The 18636-nt window shown below is 39.7% G+C and overlaps 1 protein-coding gene across 3 annotated transcripts in view; it reads left to right on the forward strand.

Annotated features, from left to right (window-relative positions):
* cd5 (CD5 molecule) overlaps positions 1 to 18129 on the forward strand; it is a 33695-nt gene extending 15566 nt beyond the window's left edge. Inside the window, exons 2-6 of one of the 3 annotated variants that reach the window (XM_074664891.1) lie at positions 2043 to 2429; positions 2756 to 2884; positions 4279 to 4329; positions 4572 to 4637; positions 17679 to 18129. In XM_074664891.1, coding sequence (XP_074520992.1) covers positions 2043 to 2429; positions 2756 to 2884; positions 4279 to 4329; positions 4572 to 4637; positions 17679 to 17749 — 704 coding nt within the window. In that variant the 3' untranslated portion in view covers positions 17750 to 18129. The remainder of the gene's footprint in view (positions 1 to 2042; positions 2430 to 2755; positions 2885 to 4278; positions 4330 to 4571; positions 4638 to 17678) is intronic. The other 2 variants (XM_074664902.1, XM_074664898.1) reach the window with 2 other exon arrangements.
* Positions 18130 to 18636: the final 507 nt, after the last annotated feature.

The raw sequence follows: 18636 nt of genomic DNA on the forward strand, positions 1-18636 counted from the left end.
TCTGATATTCGACTTGTGAATCCTGCCTTCATACTTCTGCTCATCAATTCCCATAGCTCTATCATTTACAGTCTTCTTCTTGCAACTCTGTCTTCCTTTTTGGTCAGTGTAACTCAGTTTTTGCAACTTTCCAAAAGCTTCGACAACTTCCTCACATTCAGTGTTCTTGCCGTCTGTATCCATACCATTTGATCATGTTACATAAATCCTTGCATTGCACAAACTTTTGAACCACTTTTGAAATGCTCTGAATTCAAAGCATCCATTCTTTTCTTCAATCCTCCTTGACATGCATTTGTCTCTGACTTGTCTCTTTTCTCTTCAAATACCATTGTGTTCATTTAGACACACACACACACACAAAATTTCAGCAACCCTATCCTCATTTTCTATTTTGCATCAGCATCCAAGCACCTGTAGATTCTTCCACATCAATTGAACTTCTTGCAAGTCAGTAAATATTTTGTTTCCATAGAGGAACCTCTCTTCTTTTCTGAATCCAGTCAAGTCACCACTCGCTCCATCAAGTTCTCCCTCATTCAGGTATAAAACTAGGACAACTTGGGACGTTCCTTTAGAACTGGAACCGCCTCTTCAACCACACGTAATGTTACAGTTTGCATTACTCAAATTATGGGCTGCTGGTCTCCCCAAGCGAATCACCACTTAATTTGTTCCAATCTTAAAGATCTTAAAAAAGGCACCTTATTGCTTAAATTCAATCTCACTCTTTCAGAGTTTCAGGAGCCTGGCCCAGAGACTAAAACTCTTTGTGTCTGGGTAGTGACAAGAAAACTTGGAACTAAAAGACTTCAAATTTTGAAATAGTCTACTAAATCAATCTAAATCTTTCAACTTCCTTTTAAAGGAAACTGAAAAGATCTATTAAATATAATATTTAGGAAACAGTCAAAAAACATTTTTACATGAAATTAAATTGAATTCAAGGGTAAGAGGTTGGAACAGCGATCTCCTAACACAGGGGTCTGCAACCTGCGGCTTTGGAGCCTCATGCGGCTCTCTGACTCCTTTGCTTTTGCTCCCTGTAGATTTGAAATAATATTAGTACAGATTTTTATTTATTATTTTATTATGTATTAGTAATTTGTCTTATTATTTATTTATTTATTCATTTATTTTTTAACTTTTTGCAATTTTTTTGAAATTCATTTTTTGTCGACTTTTTACAAATTTAGAGATCAATTTTCCATTTTTTTTTAGATTTTGCAAATTTTTAAATTTCACTTTTTTAATATCTGCGTTTTTTTAAATGATTTAAAATGAAACAAATTTGCTAAAAGACAGTTTTTTAATATTTTTTGTGAATTTATGAAATTTTAGAACAGTTTTGAAATTTTAAATTTAACAATTTCAGCCATTTTTTTGTATTTAATTTCGTGAAAATAAAAAATCGCAATCTTACTAAATTATCTTGAATTTTGCAAATTTATGAACTATGATAATACTTAGTCTTCTATTTTTAAAATATTTGCAAATATTTTGAAAATTTAAAAAAGGGATAAAACATTTACAATTTTATAAACACAAAATCTTCTTTTTTAATTATTTACTAGATTTCTAACATATTTCAAATTTATGCACTTTTTTGCCTTTACAGTGAAGATAAAGTAGATTTTGTGGCTCCTGAATGACTTTAATCCAGGTGGGATGAGGCTAAATGGCTCCTATGAAGGTAACGGTTGCAGACCCCTGTCCTAACAGAAAGTGACACCCAAAAGACTTTTCTTTAGAAATCCACTTTTACTTATATGACATTTCTACATGTGCAAAGTCTGAACACGTTATTGTTTGTAAAAGGTAATTTTCACTGTGGGACAGCAATTCGAACAGATTGAGTACAATGGTCCGTATAGGAGCCCTGGATTTGAGGATTAGTAGCTGGATTTCTTCCCCCCCATCTCATCAGCTCTGTCCCCTTTCCTCTTCAAACAGAAGTGATAAATAAAAACATGCGGAGTGTGTTGGGTTTCTGTGTAGACCTCACTGGAATGATGTCTGTTTGTCTACTGTCTGTCTCCTAGGTGCACAAAATATACCCGAGAGGAATGAGACCCTGACTGAACCCCATCAGACCACTGCCACCTACTCCTCTGTCAGCCCTGTGCACACCTCCAGCTGCCCTCCCTGTGCCCCCAGGCCCTCTGCTCCCTCTCTGGGCCTCCTCTTGGTCAAATGGACAGGTGTGTGTGAAGGAGAGGTGGTCTTATTCTTCCCTTCCTCCTCCTGCTCCTACCCTGTCTGTCACAGCGAGGCCCTCAATGAGACTCTGCTGGGTCCGTTGTGTGAGAGCCATAAGGGGTGTGAGGGACCTCTCAGCATGAAAATGGGCGCAAGACAGCAGAAGGGTTACAGCATCATGGATATAACAGAGCAGAGGAGCTGTGATAGTTTGACTCTGCAGTGTAAAGGTGGGTTAATAACACTCATAAAGACAGGCAGGTGTTCAGGGGATTTCTTCTCTCAGCTGTAGCTTGTCCTGCAGCAGCTTTATCACATGAACTTTCTGTTTATGCTTTTTCAGTCAGATCATCTGGTTAGAATGAGCCGTCAGTTTCCAAAGAGACAGACTGAACTGTGTTAACAAAGGCACCACATTATGAGGGTCAGAGACTCTAAATCTGACACTGCAAGTTCCTCAACATCAGTGTGTGTGTGTGTGTGTGTGTGTGTGTGTGTGTGTGTGTGTGTGTGTGTGTGTGTGTGTGTGTGTGTGTGTGTGTGTGTGTGTGTGTAGCTCTGACAGATGTGCAGCAGGCTCAGCTACAGACCTACAAAGTGGTGGTGGCTCTGCTCTGCTGCGTGCTCATCGTCCTGCTCCTGATCCGCTTCACTAAACCAACTGTCAAAGCCCTACAGAGCCGATGTGAGACTCACACACACACACACACACACACACAAACACACACACACAAACACACACACACACACACACACACACACACACACACACACACACACACACACTTTTTTTTAATGCAGACCTTTATAATAAACCTGTTGATAAGAAACTAACTCATCCGCATAGTTCAGATTTTTAATATAAATAATATATAGAATTTTTTCATCAAATCAAATCAGACATCTAATGAGCCGCAAACACATTGTTTTTCAAGACTTTTTCTTGAGTCAAAACTGGCCTGAGCCTTTCATCAGTTCATATGACTTATGTACAGTCAGAGCTGGCTGACTGAAGTTGGACACAGAAACACATTGAACAGCTCACAGACAGACATGTCTCTGGTGTTTCAGTGTAAAATGTGTGACCCTGTTAAAGGATAAGTTTGGTTTATACAGCTTTTACATTGTTTAAAGAATGAAGTAGAACAAAATACTCACCCAAAAGGTTTTCCTGATCCAAGCAGTGCTTCGGGAGATATATAGATCCAAAATTGTGCAGCGGACGTCCGTATAATGGGATCTACAAAGACTTTGTTTACGATTGCCCTTCTGCGCATGTGCAGTGTGGTTCATTGTTTCAGGGGAAGACGACAGGCTACATGACGACGTGCGTTGGGGCAATCATAAACAAAGTCTTCGTCAGTTCAGAGGTCAGAACAGCCACACAGCGCTGTCTGGAGTGACACAGACTGCAGCAGAGGACTAACCCGGAGCGGACCATGATGGAATATTGGTGAAAAACACAAGTTTTTGGACGATTAATGCAGTTTTAGGAGTGGCGCTGTCTATGCCCCGATGGATCCCATTATACGGACGTCCGCTGCACGATTTTGGATCTAAATATCTCCTGAAGCACTGCTTGGATCAGGAAAGCCTTCTGGGTGAGTATTTTGTTTACTTTTTTTAACATCTGCATTTTTTAAAAATAGTTTAAAATGAAACAAATTTGCTTTTGTGAAAATAAAAAATCGAATTTCTTACTGAAATATCTTAAATTTTGCACATTTATGAACTATGATATTACTTAGTTTTCTATTTTTTTAATATTTGCAAATATTTTGAAATTTTAAAAAAGGGACAAAACATTTACAATTTTATAAACACAAAATCTTCTTGTTTAACTATTCATTAGGTTTCTAACATATTTCAAATTTATGCACTTTTTGCCTTTACTGTGAAGATAAAGTAGATTTTGTGGCTCCTGAATGACTTTAATCCAGGTGAGATGAGGCTAAATGGCTCCTATGAAGGTAAAGGTTGCAGACCCCTGCTCCAGGAGATCAAAAATGAATGTGAAGTGATTGATCCCAACAGTGTGTTTATGTTCTAAGGTTTGTTTCCTGTTTTTGAAATTTTCAGTATCTGACAGAAGACAGAACCGCTGGGTTGGACCAACACAGAGTCACAGCGGTGAGACACAAACACACACACACACACACACACACACACACACACACACACACACACAGACAAAGTCTTCACTGTAGCCCTCTGCATCCCATCTAAAGGATGGCATGAATGATGAAGCAGCATTTATTTAGAAAACAGCTAGCATGATGTTTATTCTAGTCCTCCCTCTGACAGATCAAACCCGACTAACTTTGTGTGTGTGTGTGCGTGTGTGTGCGCACGCGTGTGTGTCTGTGTTTTAGTGTCATACCATCAACGGAAAGCAGCCGTTCAAAATCCAGACAGAGAGAAGAGGCTGTCATACCCTGGTAATTCCAATGACATGAATTCATTATATTTATCTCCCCTTAGGAGGTTATGATTTTGGGAGAGTTTGTTTGTCTGTCTGTGAACAACATAACTCAAAAACTAGTGGATCTTCATGAAATTTCCAGAAAATATTTTAAATGAGATAAGGAAGAAGTGATCAAATTTTGGAGGTGATCTGGATCACTGTCTGGATCCAGGATTTTTTAAAGGGGGAACCCTCTGGGCCTTCAAGGTATTCAGTGAAGGCCTAATAAAAAATATTGAAAAAATGTTTGTACTCCTAAATAATTTTTTTATTTCTTTATTTTGTTTTTATTTATTCATTTTACTCAATGAAATCATAACAATGAGTTTTATATTATTTTTTATAAACTTGTCCCGGCAAACAATGGGTTATAACTAAATGGAAAATGGACCAATCACAATTTTCCTGTTGATGGTATCTGGGTAAATCAGCGACACCTTCTGGCAGGCAGGACCTTCAGTAACTGCAACGAATGCCTGTGTAACTCAAGTGAATGTGGACACAATTTGACAATGACAGCTGTCTTAGCCAATCATATTTTGTTAAGTTGTGGGCGGGATCATTTCCTGTCATCTTCCGGGGATTCACGAATACTTATCAAACACCCCCTCCCTGCTCCTCTGCCGGTTTCCTCTGCACTCAGACGGGGCCATTTTTACTTGACCAAAAACACAAATAAACGGACTCCCACTGAAAAAATCTGATATGGGTCTGCATTCACGCTTTATTTAGAGAATTTTCAGCGCGTTACTTTCACACAAAAACACCGCTAAATGAGGCTCTAGTTCTCATCGTGTTGTAAAACGGCACTACCTCCGCTGCAGAGCCACAGCTAGCTGCGAGGCTCTCGCCGCTTTGTGTATCAGTCCGCACGCACGGCGTGCCAGATATAAACAAACGCAGGTAGTCTGCCAGGACGAAGAGACACGATGAGAACTAGAGCCTTATTTAGCGGTGTTTTTGTGTGAAAGTAATGTGCTGAAAATTCTCTAAATAAAGCGTGAATGCAGACCCATATCAGATTTTTCGGTGGGAGTCCATTTTTATGTGTTTTTGGTCAAGTAAAAAATGGCTCAGTCTGAGTGCAGAGGAAACCGGCAGAGGAGCAGGGAGGGGGTGTTTGGTGCGAGCGCCCTGGGCTTCTGCTGCACAAAAACACTGCTGTAGGGGTAATTTCTGCTCTAAACCTTGTGATAGGACCCAACTTGTTCCATCCCGGAGTATCACTTTAATGGATAAGCGCCTAACTAGCTGTGAGTGAGTGAGGAGAAAAGAGAAAATCTACTTGGCAGAACGTGAAGAGAAATGGCGGAAAGTAATGGAGAAGACTGTGTGGTTGCTGGATTACTTGAAACTCAGTTTTTTTTTTTCAATTTCATATCTTAATTTTTTAATTGTTTGAAGTTGTGATAGGTATTGCAGTGTTCAGGCACATGATAAATTTGTAATCCCGCAAAACTATCAGTATACTGAACTTTCATGTCACATGATTCTGGCTATTGTTTTTATTTCTTTGTTTGATTGTTTAGTGCCACGTGTGGTCCCATGGTCCTACTCAAGGCCCAGTGGCTGGGGCCACGGTTCGCCACTGTTTTTTAGTAACTTTTACTTTTCAAATAAACGTAGCTGTTCCTCACCAGTGAGGAAGGACATGCTTCAAAGTGGTTTAGTGGTGAACTAATTCTTTTTATCTAAATATGGAGGAATGTGAAGGATTGCATGAACAAAAAGTCCATCTAGTTATAAGGAAAGTGCCCAACAGATAAAAGAAAAAAAAAAACCCTGATTTTTCAACACCCTAGAGTGTGGTTGAACCTGGGGAGAGATGAAAACATGTTTGTTTATACTGTGTAAAGAGGCTCTTAAAAATTGTAGAAACACAAATTTTGTTTTGACGCAGTCCTGAGCTCTAAGGCTCAATCCCAAACCACTGCCTACACACTCTCCCTACACACTAACTCTCCGTTTGCCAGAGGTGTCAAGAAACAAAGAAAAAAAGTTAATTTCCTTTCTCAAGTAGAAATTTTGGGTATCTATACTTTACTGGAGTAGTAATTTTTTAGGCTGACTTTTTACTTCTACTCTTTACATTTTCAGACAAATATCTGCACTTTCTACTCCCTACATTTTGAAAATCACCCAGTCACTCCTGTTTCATCTCGGTTTGTTTTCATTCCGGCCTTTCATGTAAAAAAAAGGAAAAAAATTGACACCAACATACACAAAAAATAAAAAGCTATACAGAGAAATTGGGCTATTAGTATGGAGTAAATTGGATTGTGATTGGATGAGAGGTATAAATGGTCCATGTACTTTGTGGCCATCCATTTTTTGTGTTGATATGGGTAAGCGGAAAACAGGAAACCACCAGATTTTCGGTTTCCGTTTGGATGAAGGTAAAGGAAAAACAAGAAACGACTCATTTCTCGTTTTTCATTTGGTAATCGAAAATCCAAAAACGGAAAATGAGCCTTTATCTGATATCTATTATAGGTATTTTTTTAAACAAGTTGGGATATAAAATACTACTGTAATTCCTTTCGTAAAGCTTTGCTTTCACCCGGAAGCACTTCATGTTCTGCACTGCTGCTTCTTCTCCTTGTTCTGCGTCTGAAGCTACATTACGGCGTATTACTGCCCTCTGGTGTAAGTGATGGATTCATTTGTGCTGTTTCATGGAGGGTGAAGAGTTACTCTAAAAGAAGATGACGTGACGGTCGACAAAATATGCAGAATTTTTCAGGTAAATAAACATGAAATGACGATGTTTGAGGAGGCTATAACTTTAGCTGACATTTGCTAATAGCTTAAATGGCTGCTCTCACTGCAGGGCTCTTTTCCCTCCAGAAACATGCTAAGTCTTTTCAGTGATTGAAAAAACGTAGTTGATCGGGAATATTAGTGTTTAATGATTAAATAATGATATATTTGTGGTGTGTGTATGTGTTGGGGCTCAAGATGGGGCAGGGGTCAACTGCCCTATATATTTATAGGACTTTCTCCCATCACTCTGTACTCACCAGGTCATTTTCTTATTGTAAAGAGTCATTTGTATTGATTTCCTGCGATACTCTGTGAAAATATATGTGACTTTTTGCAACAAAAAATGCTAGAATTGTGAATTAATAAGAGAGTAAAGTGTTGCACAGTTCCGTTTTAATGCACATTTTTTTCCATTCCGTCCAATTATTCAGGTTACAGATGGTGATGTTAATGTCACAGACGGCACTAACACAGCCATCTTCAGCAAAAGTGAGGGAGGGTTTGGAGACTGAGGAGAATATTACTCTGACTGACAGTCAGGGTAAATCCTTAATTCAGAGGGCACAAGAAGTAAGTTACTGATTCTCAGGCATGACAGATGATCTAAATCACTGGTAGATTTCTCACATTAAAACAAAAATATAAACAGTTTATTCAATTCCACAGTTATTTATAAGAGCAATTTTTTTTATTCTTTTGAGAATTTAAACACAGTGAAGTGAAATTTTACTATTTCTTACTCCTTAGGCTCCCAGTACTGGAAGAAAAATTCAAGGAAGATCTTTGCCTTGCCTGACAATGAGATTCAGGTATTTCAGAGTGGCCGGCGGGCCAAAACAAGGTAATACAAGATATGAAATAATATGAAGCAAGATCTGATGTAGGTTGTGAATTACATTGTGTGCTTTTTATACACACAAACATAGACATTTTGAATTATTTACTGCATTGTCCTTTGTTTGAGTTGCTTCTTTTTTGTTCCCACATGTAAGTAGACGGGGAGAAGACAGTCATCTACGGGAGGTGATGGAAAAAACAGATGAACTGAAGCATGGTGCTGAGAGCCTCCAAGGCACCTCAGACAGCATTAATCAGCCGTCTGAGATGGCCAGGTCTAAAGTGAAGGACTCTGATGTTCAGCCAGCAAAGGAGGCTTTTTCTTGCCTTGTTTGTAAAGATATGTTGAAGATATGTAACAATAGCAAGCCTACTTGTGATTTACAAGATATAACTTATAGCTCACTCAGATGTATAACTCCAAATGAAATATTTTTAACATTATTTCCCTGAATAAGGACTTCATGTGTTTAAAACCTTGCAGCTACTATGGATGAGCCCACATTCAGCAAGTGTTGCTGCTCACTAGTAAGGTGTGGAGACTGTGTGAGGCAGTGGTCCCGAAATGCAGACCACTGCCTGAGGTGCAGAAGCCCTGACTTTGGGACCAACATCTTCCAAGTTAAGGGTCTAGATCAGGCATGGGCAAACTACGGCCCGGGGGCCACATGTGGCCCGTTCAACGTTTTAGTCCGGCCCACTGGACTTGAAAAAATTAAATGAATAAATCTTGTCAATGTTTTATTTTCCCTGCAATTCTGATGTTTTCCCACTAGATGGCACACTGCAGACACATTGGATTTGATGAGGTGAAGCGTAGGCCTATTACTCCACGTTTGCACTTCACCCTCTGACCCATCAGCACTTCTGTAAAGATGATCGGACCTAAGAAAAGGAAAGTGGACAAAACAAAACTCATTGAAACACATGGAAGTGCGCATATGCACGGGGATAAGATAGAGTGGATCGTCAGCGATTTGTTACTTATAAAAAAAAAAGCACAGGAACATATCTGTATAAATCTTCAATGTGAGTTATTTTTCTAATTTTTATATAGAGACGTTCACATTTAATATCAAAATATCACACAAACAATTTTGACACAATCCTTTATTATTTTTTGTTTTTTCATTTTTAAAACCAGGACAAAAAAAACACATTTTTCTGTTTTTCTGTTTCTGTAATTCTGTAAATCTGTTTTAAAACAGAAAAAACAAAATAACAAGTCCATTTTTCATTTTTTTTTTTTACAATTTTGTTTTGAAACAGAATAACGAAAGAATGAACCATACACGGATTAAAAATCCCATTATGATTCCATTCTCTCATATTCTAATTTTAATTTCAAAACGAAATCAAAACAGCGAAAAATAGACCATTATTTGTTTTCTGATTTTTGATTTGAAAACAAAATATTGAATAACAAGTCATAATCCGTTTTCCAATTTTGGATTCTAAAACGGATATGGAATGAACGAATGATACCCTGATAGTTACCAAAGTACTCCATCCATCTGCTCCTGGTCCGGCCCCTTTGTCAAATGTTAGAACCCATTGTTACCCACGAATCAAAAAGTTTGCCCACCCCTGGTCTAGATGCTGCCCTGGCCTTCATCAAATCAATAAATTATTTATTTTTCTTTTTTCCCTTTTATTGTGTTTACCTGTCCTGCTTGTTCCGTCTAGACCAGTTATTGTTTGAAACTTTTACATTTTTAATCTGGTTGTAGTTGATTGTTGTTGAATCTTTAATTTTCACATTTATTACAGCCTCGGAGGTCAAGGGGTGATAAACTAGGTTGAAAGAGTGCCCGCCCGTATGTGATGCTCCGTGAACAACAGAAAACACACCCATGAACAAACAGGGATAATCTGATTGGTCAATACTAGTCGGCCTTCTATTGGTTGATTCACAAAAAAATTCGAGCGCAGACAGAGATCTGTGAGCAAAAAATCCCTCAGCGCAAGAGGAAGAACCGGAGTGTGAGCGCAGGAAATCTGCGCGAACCGCATTATATCCGAGCGCAAGGACACAGTTTGAGCACGCGCAGCATTATAACCGAGCACGAGGACACAGTTTGAGCACGCGCAGCATTATAACTGAGCATGAGGACACAGTTTGAGCATGCACAGCATTATAACTGAGCATGAGGAGACAGTTTGAGCACGCGCAGAGCAAATTTGAGCGCAAGAGCAGAGTTTTGAGCAACAATATCACAAAATCTGAGCGTGAAATCAATAAAATACTGCTCTCAAATCAATTAAAAATGCTCTTGATATAAGATAGGATATTCATTCCATACAATGTCCAGTTCCTGTTCAGCCGTGGACAGTGAAGTGGGTCCACTCCACCACAGCTGGCTCTCAATAAGGCTCTGCACATGTTGACCTTGTGTAGGCAAGTCAGCAGGATTCATTTTGCCAGCACAGTGAGACCATGACTCCGGGTTTGTGAGCCCTTGTATCTCAGCCACTCTGTTGGCCACAAATGGCTTCCACCGCTGGGCCGAACTGCGGATCCAGTGAAGAGTGATCATTGAGTTGTCCACGTAAAGAGTTGGTTCTTCTCCATGTTCAGTGGTTTAGAAGGCTGTGTCCCAATCTGGCTTTGATAAGTGCATCCATTAGCTCTAAGCAAGGCAATGTCATTTTCTTCAGAGGTGCAACTCGCGACTTGGAGGCCACAAAGCTGGTAACAGTCTCTCCTTGTTTGTTTTGTCCTTGTAGCTATAGCACAGCACTGTAAGCCTTTTCACTTGAATCACAGCAGACATGCAACTTTACAGTGTGTGACTCTGTTCAATGTCAATGTGATACCACCTGGGAATGGCCACCATGTGGAGCAGTGGTAGCTCTGTACACCACTGTTCCCAGTTGTCAGTCAAATCAGGGGGTAGTGGCTCATCCCAACTGAGCCCTCTCTCCCACATTTCTTGAAAAAGGCACTTCACCCTGACTGTGAAGGGAGTGAGGAACCCAATAGGGTCAAATATGCGGGCTGATGTCTGTAGTACACTTCTTTTTGGAACTACGTTGACTACCTCCATCCAGCAGACAGCGAGTTATCTTTCTCTCTTTTGGCCCTACAAACCATGACTTAACTGTCTGAAGCAGTACTGTGTCCTGAGAATTTGTCTAAACCTGTGCAGGGCTTGCCAATGAAGACAACACAGTATCTGCATTTTCACAAATTTTGGAAGCGTCAACCTCTGGCTTAGCTTCAGACTGCTCACAAACTGACACATGGTGCTCTAATTTCGTAGGCCAGGCACACCTGTCCTGCGCCGGCCTTCGCTGCATGGACAGAGCATGACCGGCGCACTTTGCAAGTTTCCTGCAGTGCCAAGAGAGGCACAGTCAAAGCGCAGAGGTGCGCGTCCACGCCTCCCTCCGCACAAATGGCAGAGAGGGAGGAGAAAACCTGTGAGTGGGTTTAACACAGCCGAGCGCTGTTTTCACCAATCTCCTCGCCTTTAAATGCCCTGCGGCCAAGGCGTAGCGTCTGATTGGTCTGAGTGATCCCCAGCACCGCAGAAACAGTGCTGGTAGCGGAGACAGTCAGAGCCGCTGTCCCTGCAGCAGGAGAATGGACAGCGGGGCGCATCGCAGGACAAGAAGCGTGTCACCGTGTGGGCCAGCTCCTGGGACAGATGTAATCTGTTCCTTTATCATTAAAAGGAGTGCAAAATTAAGAGACAGTTACACAGCTGGCTTATCCATTCAGAATACTTTTGATCCACCTGCACTCCTGGTTTGTCATCGCCAAATAGCAGAAGCTTTGGTGATATACTGTATACTCTCCCGGTGTCTCCGCCTCATCCTCCTTACAATAATGTACTACATCTTTTTAGATCACGTTAAAAAGAAAGACTAAAACAGAGAAATATGGGAAATCACGGGTAAATCCTTTTGTCTCTTTTTTGTCTGGCAGTCTTTTCTCTCCCTCTTTTTTTTGAATTAAACGAAATGAGAGAAGCCAGATATATATTCAGTATCAGATGTTAAGGCTGTTTATTGTTTAATTGTAAGACGTGCATCAAACTTCCAGCTGCCGTCAGGTTAACTTTCCATTATGACAAACAGCTTTAATCTGACATCAGATGTGACGGGACAGTTAATATAGATACATATGGTAAATGGACTTGAGCTTATATAGCGCTTTTCTAGTCATGGACCACTTAAAGCTGCTGTACACCACAGGTCACAGTTACCCATCCACACCCATTCGCTCTCACATTCACACACTGATGGATCCAATCTTTACTATGACAGCTATCCATCAGTACTTCTAACACAGTCATGCCCTTTTCATACCCATTCACACACCACTGACGCAGCAGTGGGAGCAACTAGAGGTTAAGTGTCTTGCCCAAGGACACATCGTCATGTATCGCCCAGAGCTGAGCTTGAACCTGCAACCTTCCGATCACCGACCAAGCGCATTCTCCAACTGCGCCACCGATGCCCCATGCGCCACCGACGCCCCACCATACATATGTATATGCTGGTTCAGATGGTTACATTAAATAGCAATTGCTGTGGTTGTTTATTCCATTAAAATGTGCCTGACACTCTGGAAACCTGCCTCTGAGGCTTTGTTGATATGAGTGCACATGTGCGCCTGTCACCAAATTACAGCTGCGAAGGGTGTGCTCTGCTTTGCGCCGAGAATAGACTAGGTTGGAGCTGGCGAGCTTTCAGTGCACTTTCTGCGCTGTTTTTGGCACAAAACTGTCACTGCGCCAACATGAATATGCCGACACCTCCCCCTGATGCGCCGTCAACTCCCCCATCTCTGTGCAGACGGTCTACCAAATTGTCAAATTGGCAGCGCACGGCAGTGTGTCGCACAAAATCAACATTGCGCAGGGTGCGCCAGGCACCACAAAATTAGAGCCCATGGTGTTTGCGGTTACATAGACTGCACAAAACCCTTACTTTGCAGAATATGGCAATGTGTTTTGGGCCCAAGCACACATAACATCGTCCCAGTTTTCTCAGTTTGTCTTTGCCTGCACTTACTGTATGTTCGGGACAGTTCTCTGGTGTGTGATCGCTACTGTCACAAAACACACAGGTCTTGGGTGCGGCGCTGGCCGTGTGCCAAGCAGTCGTTAATGGTACACTCCACTTTCTGGGTTTGTCACAGGCGTAGGATGGCTTACCCACATTCTTGTGTGACGGGCTCAGGTCCTTCGAAGTGTGGCCTGGTCTATTAAGTTGAAGCGCCCCTTCTCTGCTTTGCAACTCATTCTGCAGAAACTGAATTAACTCTGGCACCCTCCATTCATTGGTCGAGTTTGGCTTGTGGGTGTATGCAAGCGTGATGTCTTCTGGGATAAGCTGTAGTAGCACTGAACTTAGCAGACAACCATATGTGTCACTCTGCACTCCCAGGGACTCCAAACTGCGAATCTGGACCCCACATTCATCACATGCTTCAAAGCAGCAACATCAGAAGATCTTTTAACAGGAGTCAAGTTCAAAAGTTTGGACATGTGGGCACTTATCACAATGTTCTTTCTCCCAAAGTGACTCTAGAGTAACTGTATTGCAGCATCGTAGTTGGCATCTGTCATTGTAAGCCCCACAATAGTCCTCGCAGCTGCTCCAGTCAAGTAGGATCTGAGGTAGGCAAACTTGTCGGTCTTGCATAGTGCATCATTTCTGTGTATTGCTGTTTCATATTGTGACCAGAATTCCTGCCATTGACTTATTTCACCATCATATTTTGTTATCATTAGCTTGGGAAGTTTAACAGTTTGTCTGGACTGAGACGAAAATGAACTGCCGCTTACATCACTTAGGTGGGCTGAAGGTCTGGTAGCCCCTTTCGACTGATTGATAGTTGTGGCACGAACCTTCCATGTGAGCACCCAGTCCATGTACTCGAGTGTATTTGTAATCTCGTCTCTTCTTCAATACCCTTATCCAAGTCTATTAAACTTTCCTCCTTAGCTGAAAATACAGCCAGAAATTTGCGTATTTTCTCTGTATCTGGTCTTTCTTTGCCCACCTCCTCCTCTAGGCGGGCTAACAGCCTGGTTGTAGCAGTGCGGATGGGTGCCCGCTTTATCTTCATCCAGCTTCTCTGTCATGACGGCTGCTAACGTTAGCTACAGCCATTAGCATTCCACTTTGTTCCAAAAAGTTCATAAAGTCCTTACTTCCCGGGTATTGGCACCAGCAAGTTTAAGCTTCCCAGATCATGACAGAGGCTTGGTTGTCTTTCTTGAACAATTACTTGTTCATTTTTATTAGAACAAGAGCAACTTGAACTTGACATTTTATCGAAGCGAAAATAAGATGGCAATTACAAAACATAGTAGTTCCGGTTAGAGACCTTCACAATAAAGCACTTCCTTTTTACCAAAATAAAATCGTGCAATATTTTTCACTGTACCTTTTTTATAATCCATTTTAACCTGTATAATCATGTATTCTCAATAAATAATAAATCATGAAATAGTTAATTTCTAAACTTTAGAATAACAATTAATAATCATGTAACAGTAAATTTATATTCTGACCAAATAAGTCACATCAAATAAGTCACAACAAGGGTAACACAATATAATAAGGATTCTTTAGTTAATATATTATCAAGCATTAATTCTAAGTTCTTTAAACATTATAATGTGCTATTTAACATTGATTAAAATATTAGTTAGGTTCAGAGTTAATTAATATATTATTAAGCATTAAAAAAAAGTCAGATTGTGTATTTAGTTATTCTTTGACATCAGTAACCTGACATAGATCTCAATAAGTGTATAGGAGTGCACAAAACATTTAACATTCCCTAACCATAGATAATGAATACTAAATGCTTTTTGGACCCTTACTGTAAAGTGTAACACATGTATCCCTTAGGTTACACATAATATAAGCTTATTTGTATCATAAGCGTTACATTAACATAGTTAACCATTACTGAATGCTTTTTGGACCCTTTTGTAAAGTGTAACATATGCATACCCTATGTAACACCTGTGCTGGCTGTTATCATTAGCTTGGGATACACTGGCTACACTTGCTGGCTACACTTGTTAACTACATACTATTTGGCATCAATTAGGCATCAGATAAGTATCAGTGCATAAGTCATCACCTGTAGAAAACCTAAAAAAATAAACTCTAGGAAATGAGGAAATCTTTTAGTCAGCACTGATGCTGCAGCTTTTGTTGCAGAACACATTCAAATGAATGAGAAATAGGACTGAAATTTATGTAAAATTAAAACTTTAACTCTGAAATTTAAAGGTTTTCTTCTGACTGCAGTGTTAAACTCTTAAATGAGCTCAAAGATATTGTAATGTCCACCATAAGTTACAAAAGCATTTATTAATGAGATTTAAGACCAGAAGCACTTGAAGACACAGAATTCAGATATCTATTCAACAGAGTAAAGAAACCGACACAAAGCAAACCCAAATTAAATGTATGTTTTTTTTTTTTTTTTTTAATTTATTTATTTATTTTTACAAAAGAGGTAACATTCTCTGTACATAAGCATGTTAAAAAAACAACAACTTTTGAGTCAAACTGACAATTACTTAGCAATCAAATAGAAAACCCCCTCTCAAACTCTCAAAAAGTCCCCAAGAGCAGGTGGCAAAACCCAAATACATTTTTATATATCAATCATTTAAAAATCTAAAGAAACATTTCCGAAACAAACAACCAATTGAATTGAATTGAATTGAATTATTTGCATATTCTACATCTTGTTCTTTTTTTTAAGCGTATAGCATGTGATGTAACCCATTTGGCTATATAGCTATTGAAATCATAAAAGGGTGTTGTAATTAAATAAATGTATTTTTGTGCTATCTGTGTTTACTTGTGTAACTACATGAAAATTATGAAAATTAATGACTAACAAACCTTTAAAATGTCCAATGAATCTTTGAAAAATTGGTGGTGCCTACCTTTAGTACGATTATATAAATTTGTGTATTTAAATCATGATAACACAGTATTTGTAAAAGCAAAAGTCCTTCTGTGAAGTTACAAACAATTTTTGAAAAGGGAAATTTGACCTAGACTCTTCACTTTGAATTCACATTTTTGGAATTAGGTAAACTTGAAAAATCCATAAGAACAAATATTGTTTGTCATACCAAAAGGATCTCAGGTAAAATAAAGCATAAAATAAAATAGCATGTGCACTGTCTGGTAACTCACAGGGCCTCCAGTTCGCCTCAGCATTGAGAATGAAGGTGAGAAGCATGGTGATGGTCAATGGGCAGAAAAATGAGTGAGGACTCACAGAATGGGGGCAAACAGTCCGGAATGAAGTAGTAGCTGATGCCATGGGAGACGTCCAACTTCCAGCAGGTCCAAAGAGAGGAACCTGCTTCACTGTGTACATTAACACACCTCTCAGTCTCATATTACTCCTCTAAAAGATCCTCAAACTTTCATACTGAGTCCATATAAGCTTCAAACTAGCTAACAACACTAACATGCACTAACATTAAGTGGTACTGCACAGAAAGTACATGCTATATCTGCGAGCATGCTAATGCGCTAATCATGGTAACATACTATATCTTGTTGAAACAGTGAAGAAGATTATGTACAAAGTAGGCCTATTTACCCTTTGCAAGTCTCAAACAGTCTGTAACTTGTCAGAAAACTCTGCATTCACCAAAGTATTGGACATGATAAACCTCTGCAGCTTTACTGACTTTCTGTCTGTGCAAATGATTCTAGTTTCACAAACACACACAGATACAAAAAAAAAAAAAAAAATGCAGTAAAACAGCAGCAGGTATCTGCCCTGTCCCAGTGAAATTCAAGTGTGTCACTCTGTGTCAATCCAAGTGTCCATTTGGAAGCATACAGCTGTTGTCAGGCCTGCACAGCGATAATTGTGAGTCGCAATCTGGGCCACAGCGTAAAGGCCTTTGCACACCAATAGCGACGCAAATAAACAGCACAAACTTGCGAAAAAATTTGAGGCTTCAAATATAATTTCTGCAATTATTTTCCTCCAAACGATGTCTTTATAATCGTTGCCTTCGTAGTTTACATGTTTTTTGTCATAAAGAACTGGGTGTTGAGACACAAGCACAATCAATGCTGAATGTTTTGGTCTGTGATTTGTCAACAACTAGCGTTTTGATTGGTCGGAGCTGACAGCTTACTGATGCTGTTTCCTCTGACATCAGTCTGATTCACTGCACCTGGATGCTTCTTCAGTATTTTTTTAACTACACCAGTGCAGTGTTTCCAGGCACAGCCACAGCAGAGAGAAAAAGAACTTTTTAGTGCTTTGACTAAGTTGTACTGTAAGAGGTAAAATAGTGCAAGATGGAAAAAGTGTTGATCATAAATGCATTAGAACAGACTTAGTTTACTCTCCTGCAGTCAGCCTCACACTTCTCCTGCTCCTTTTATTTTCCTGCAGCTCTGGAGCGTCTGACGGTCAGTGACAGCAGAGAGCCTTCATCCAATAGGAACAGCGGCTACAACTTCTAACTATCATCATCATCACCAACACCACCATGATCAGCGTCATCATCATCATCACCCCCATGAGTGTGTGTTTTTATCAGTGGTTGATTTGGATTATATCTATGTGCAGTGTTAACGCAAAAGATTCAGGATGTTTTGGCTCTGTGAAAAGTTGCTTTCTGTCTCCTCTGTGACTGATTTAAAGATGTGATATTTTAATGAAACATAGCTTTGATCAAATTTATCAGCTCTTTTTATTGCAATTTTCTTCAACTTCCTGTTTGTGTTATTTCTTTGACCCTGGCACACCAGGTCCTCTACCCCCAAACTACATCTTCTCCACTTATCCTCTCTTCTTCTCTCCTTTAAAGGGGACATATCATGCTTGTTTCTCCTTTTCACTATGCCAGACTAGGATGCCTGTAAAGCATTTCTGCCCTCCAATAAAAAGAAAGGATCCTTGTGTCGTCATGAAGGTCGAAATCTCGAAGCCAAATGTCAATGACCTATTTTCAGAGGCATCAAATCCCGTTCTAAGATATTAGAAAAAAATACAATATCTCATTTTTTGAAAATTCAGGGGGTGTAAGGTCTTGTTTTCAAATTTATTATTTTATAGGTAAGTATTAAATCACGGATCAGCATGATATGTCCTCTTTAAGTCTTTTTCTTTCAAATTAATTCACCACACAGGGAAGGAAAAGTACAACCACAAACCCAAAACGAGCCTACAGTGAGTAAACTCCTGGTTAATCACACCAGGGGATGGAGAGCACCCCTCCCACAGCACTGAAAACAGAAGGAGATAGAAGTCAAAGCTCTTAAATCAACAAAATTAATAAAACAGTAAATAATGAAATACTCCAGAGCAACGCTAGCCTAAAACAGGTTAGATAAATGACAATCCATGC

The sequence above is a fragment of the Halichoeres trimaculatus genome, unplaced genomic scaffold (genome assembly GCF_033239565.1).
Source record: "Halichoeres trimaculatus isolate MK-OKI-2021-1 unplaced genomic scaffold, fHalTri1.1 fHalTri1_scaffold_2, whole genome shotgun sequence".
Lineage (NCBI taxonomy): Eukaryota > Metazoa > Chordata > Actinopteri > Labriformes > Labridae > Halichoeres > Halichoeres trimaculatus.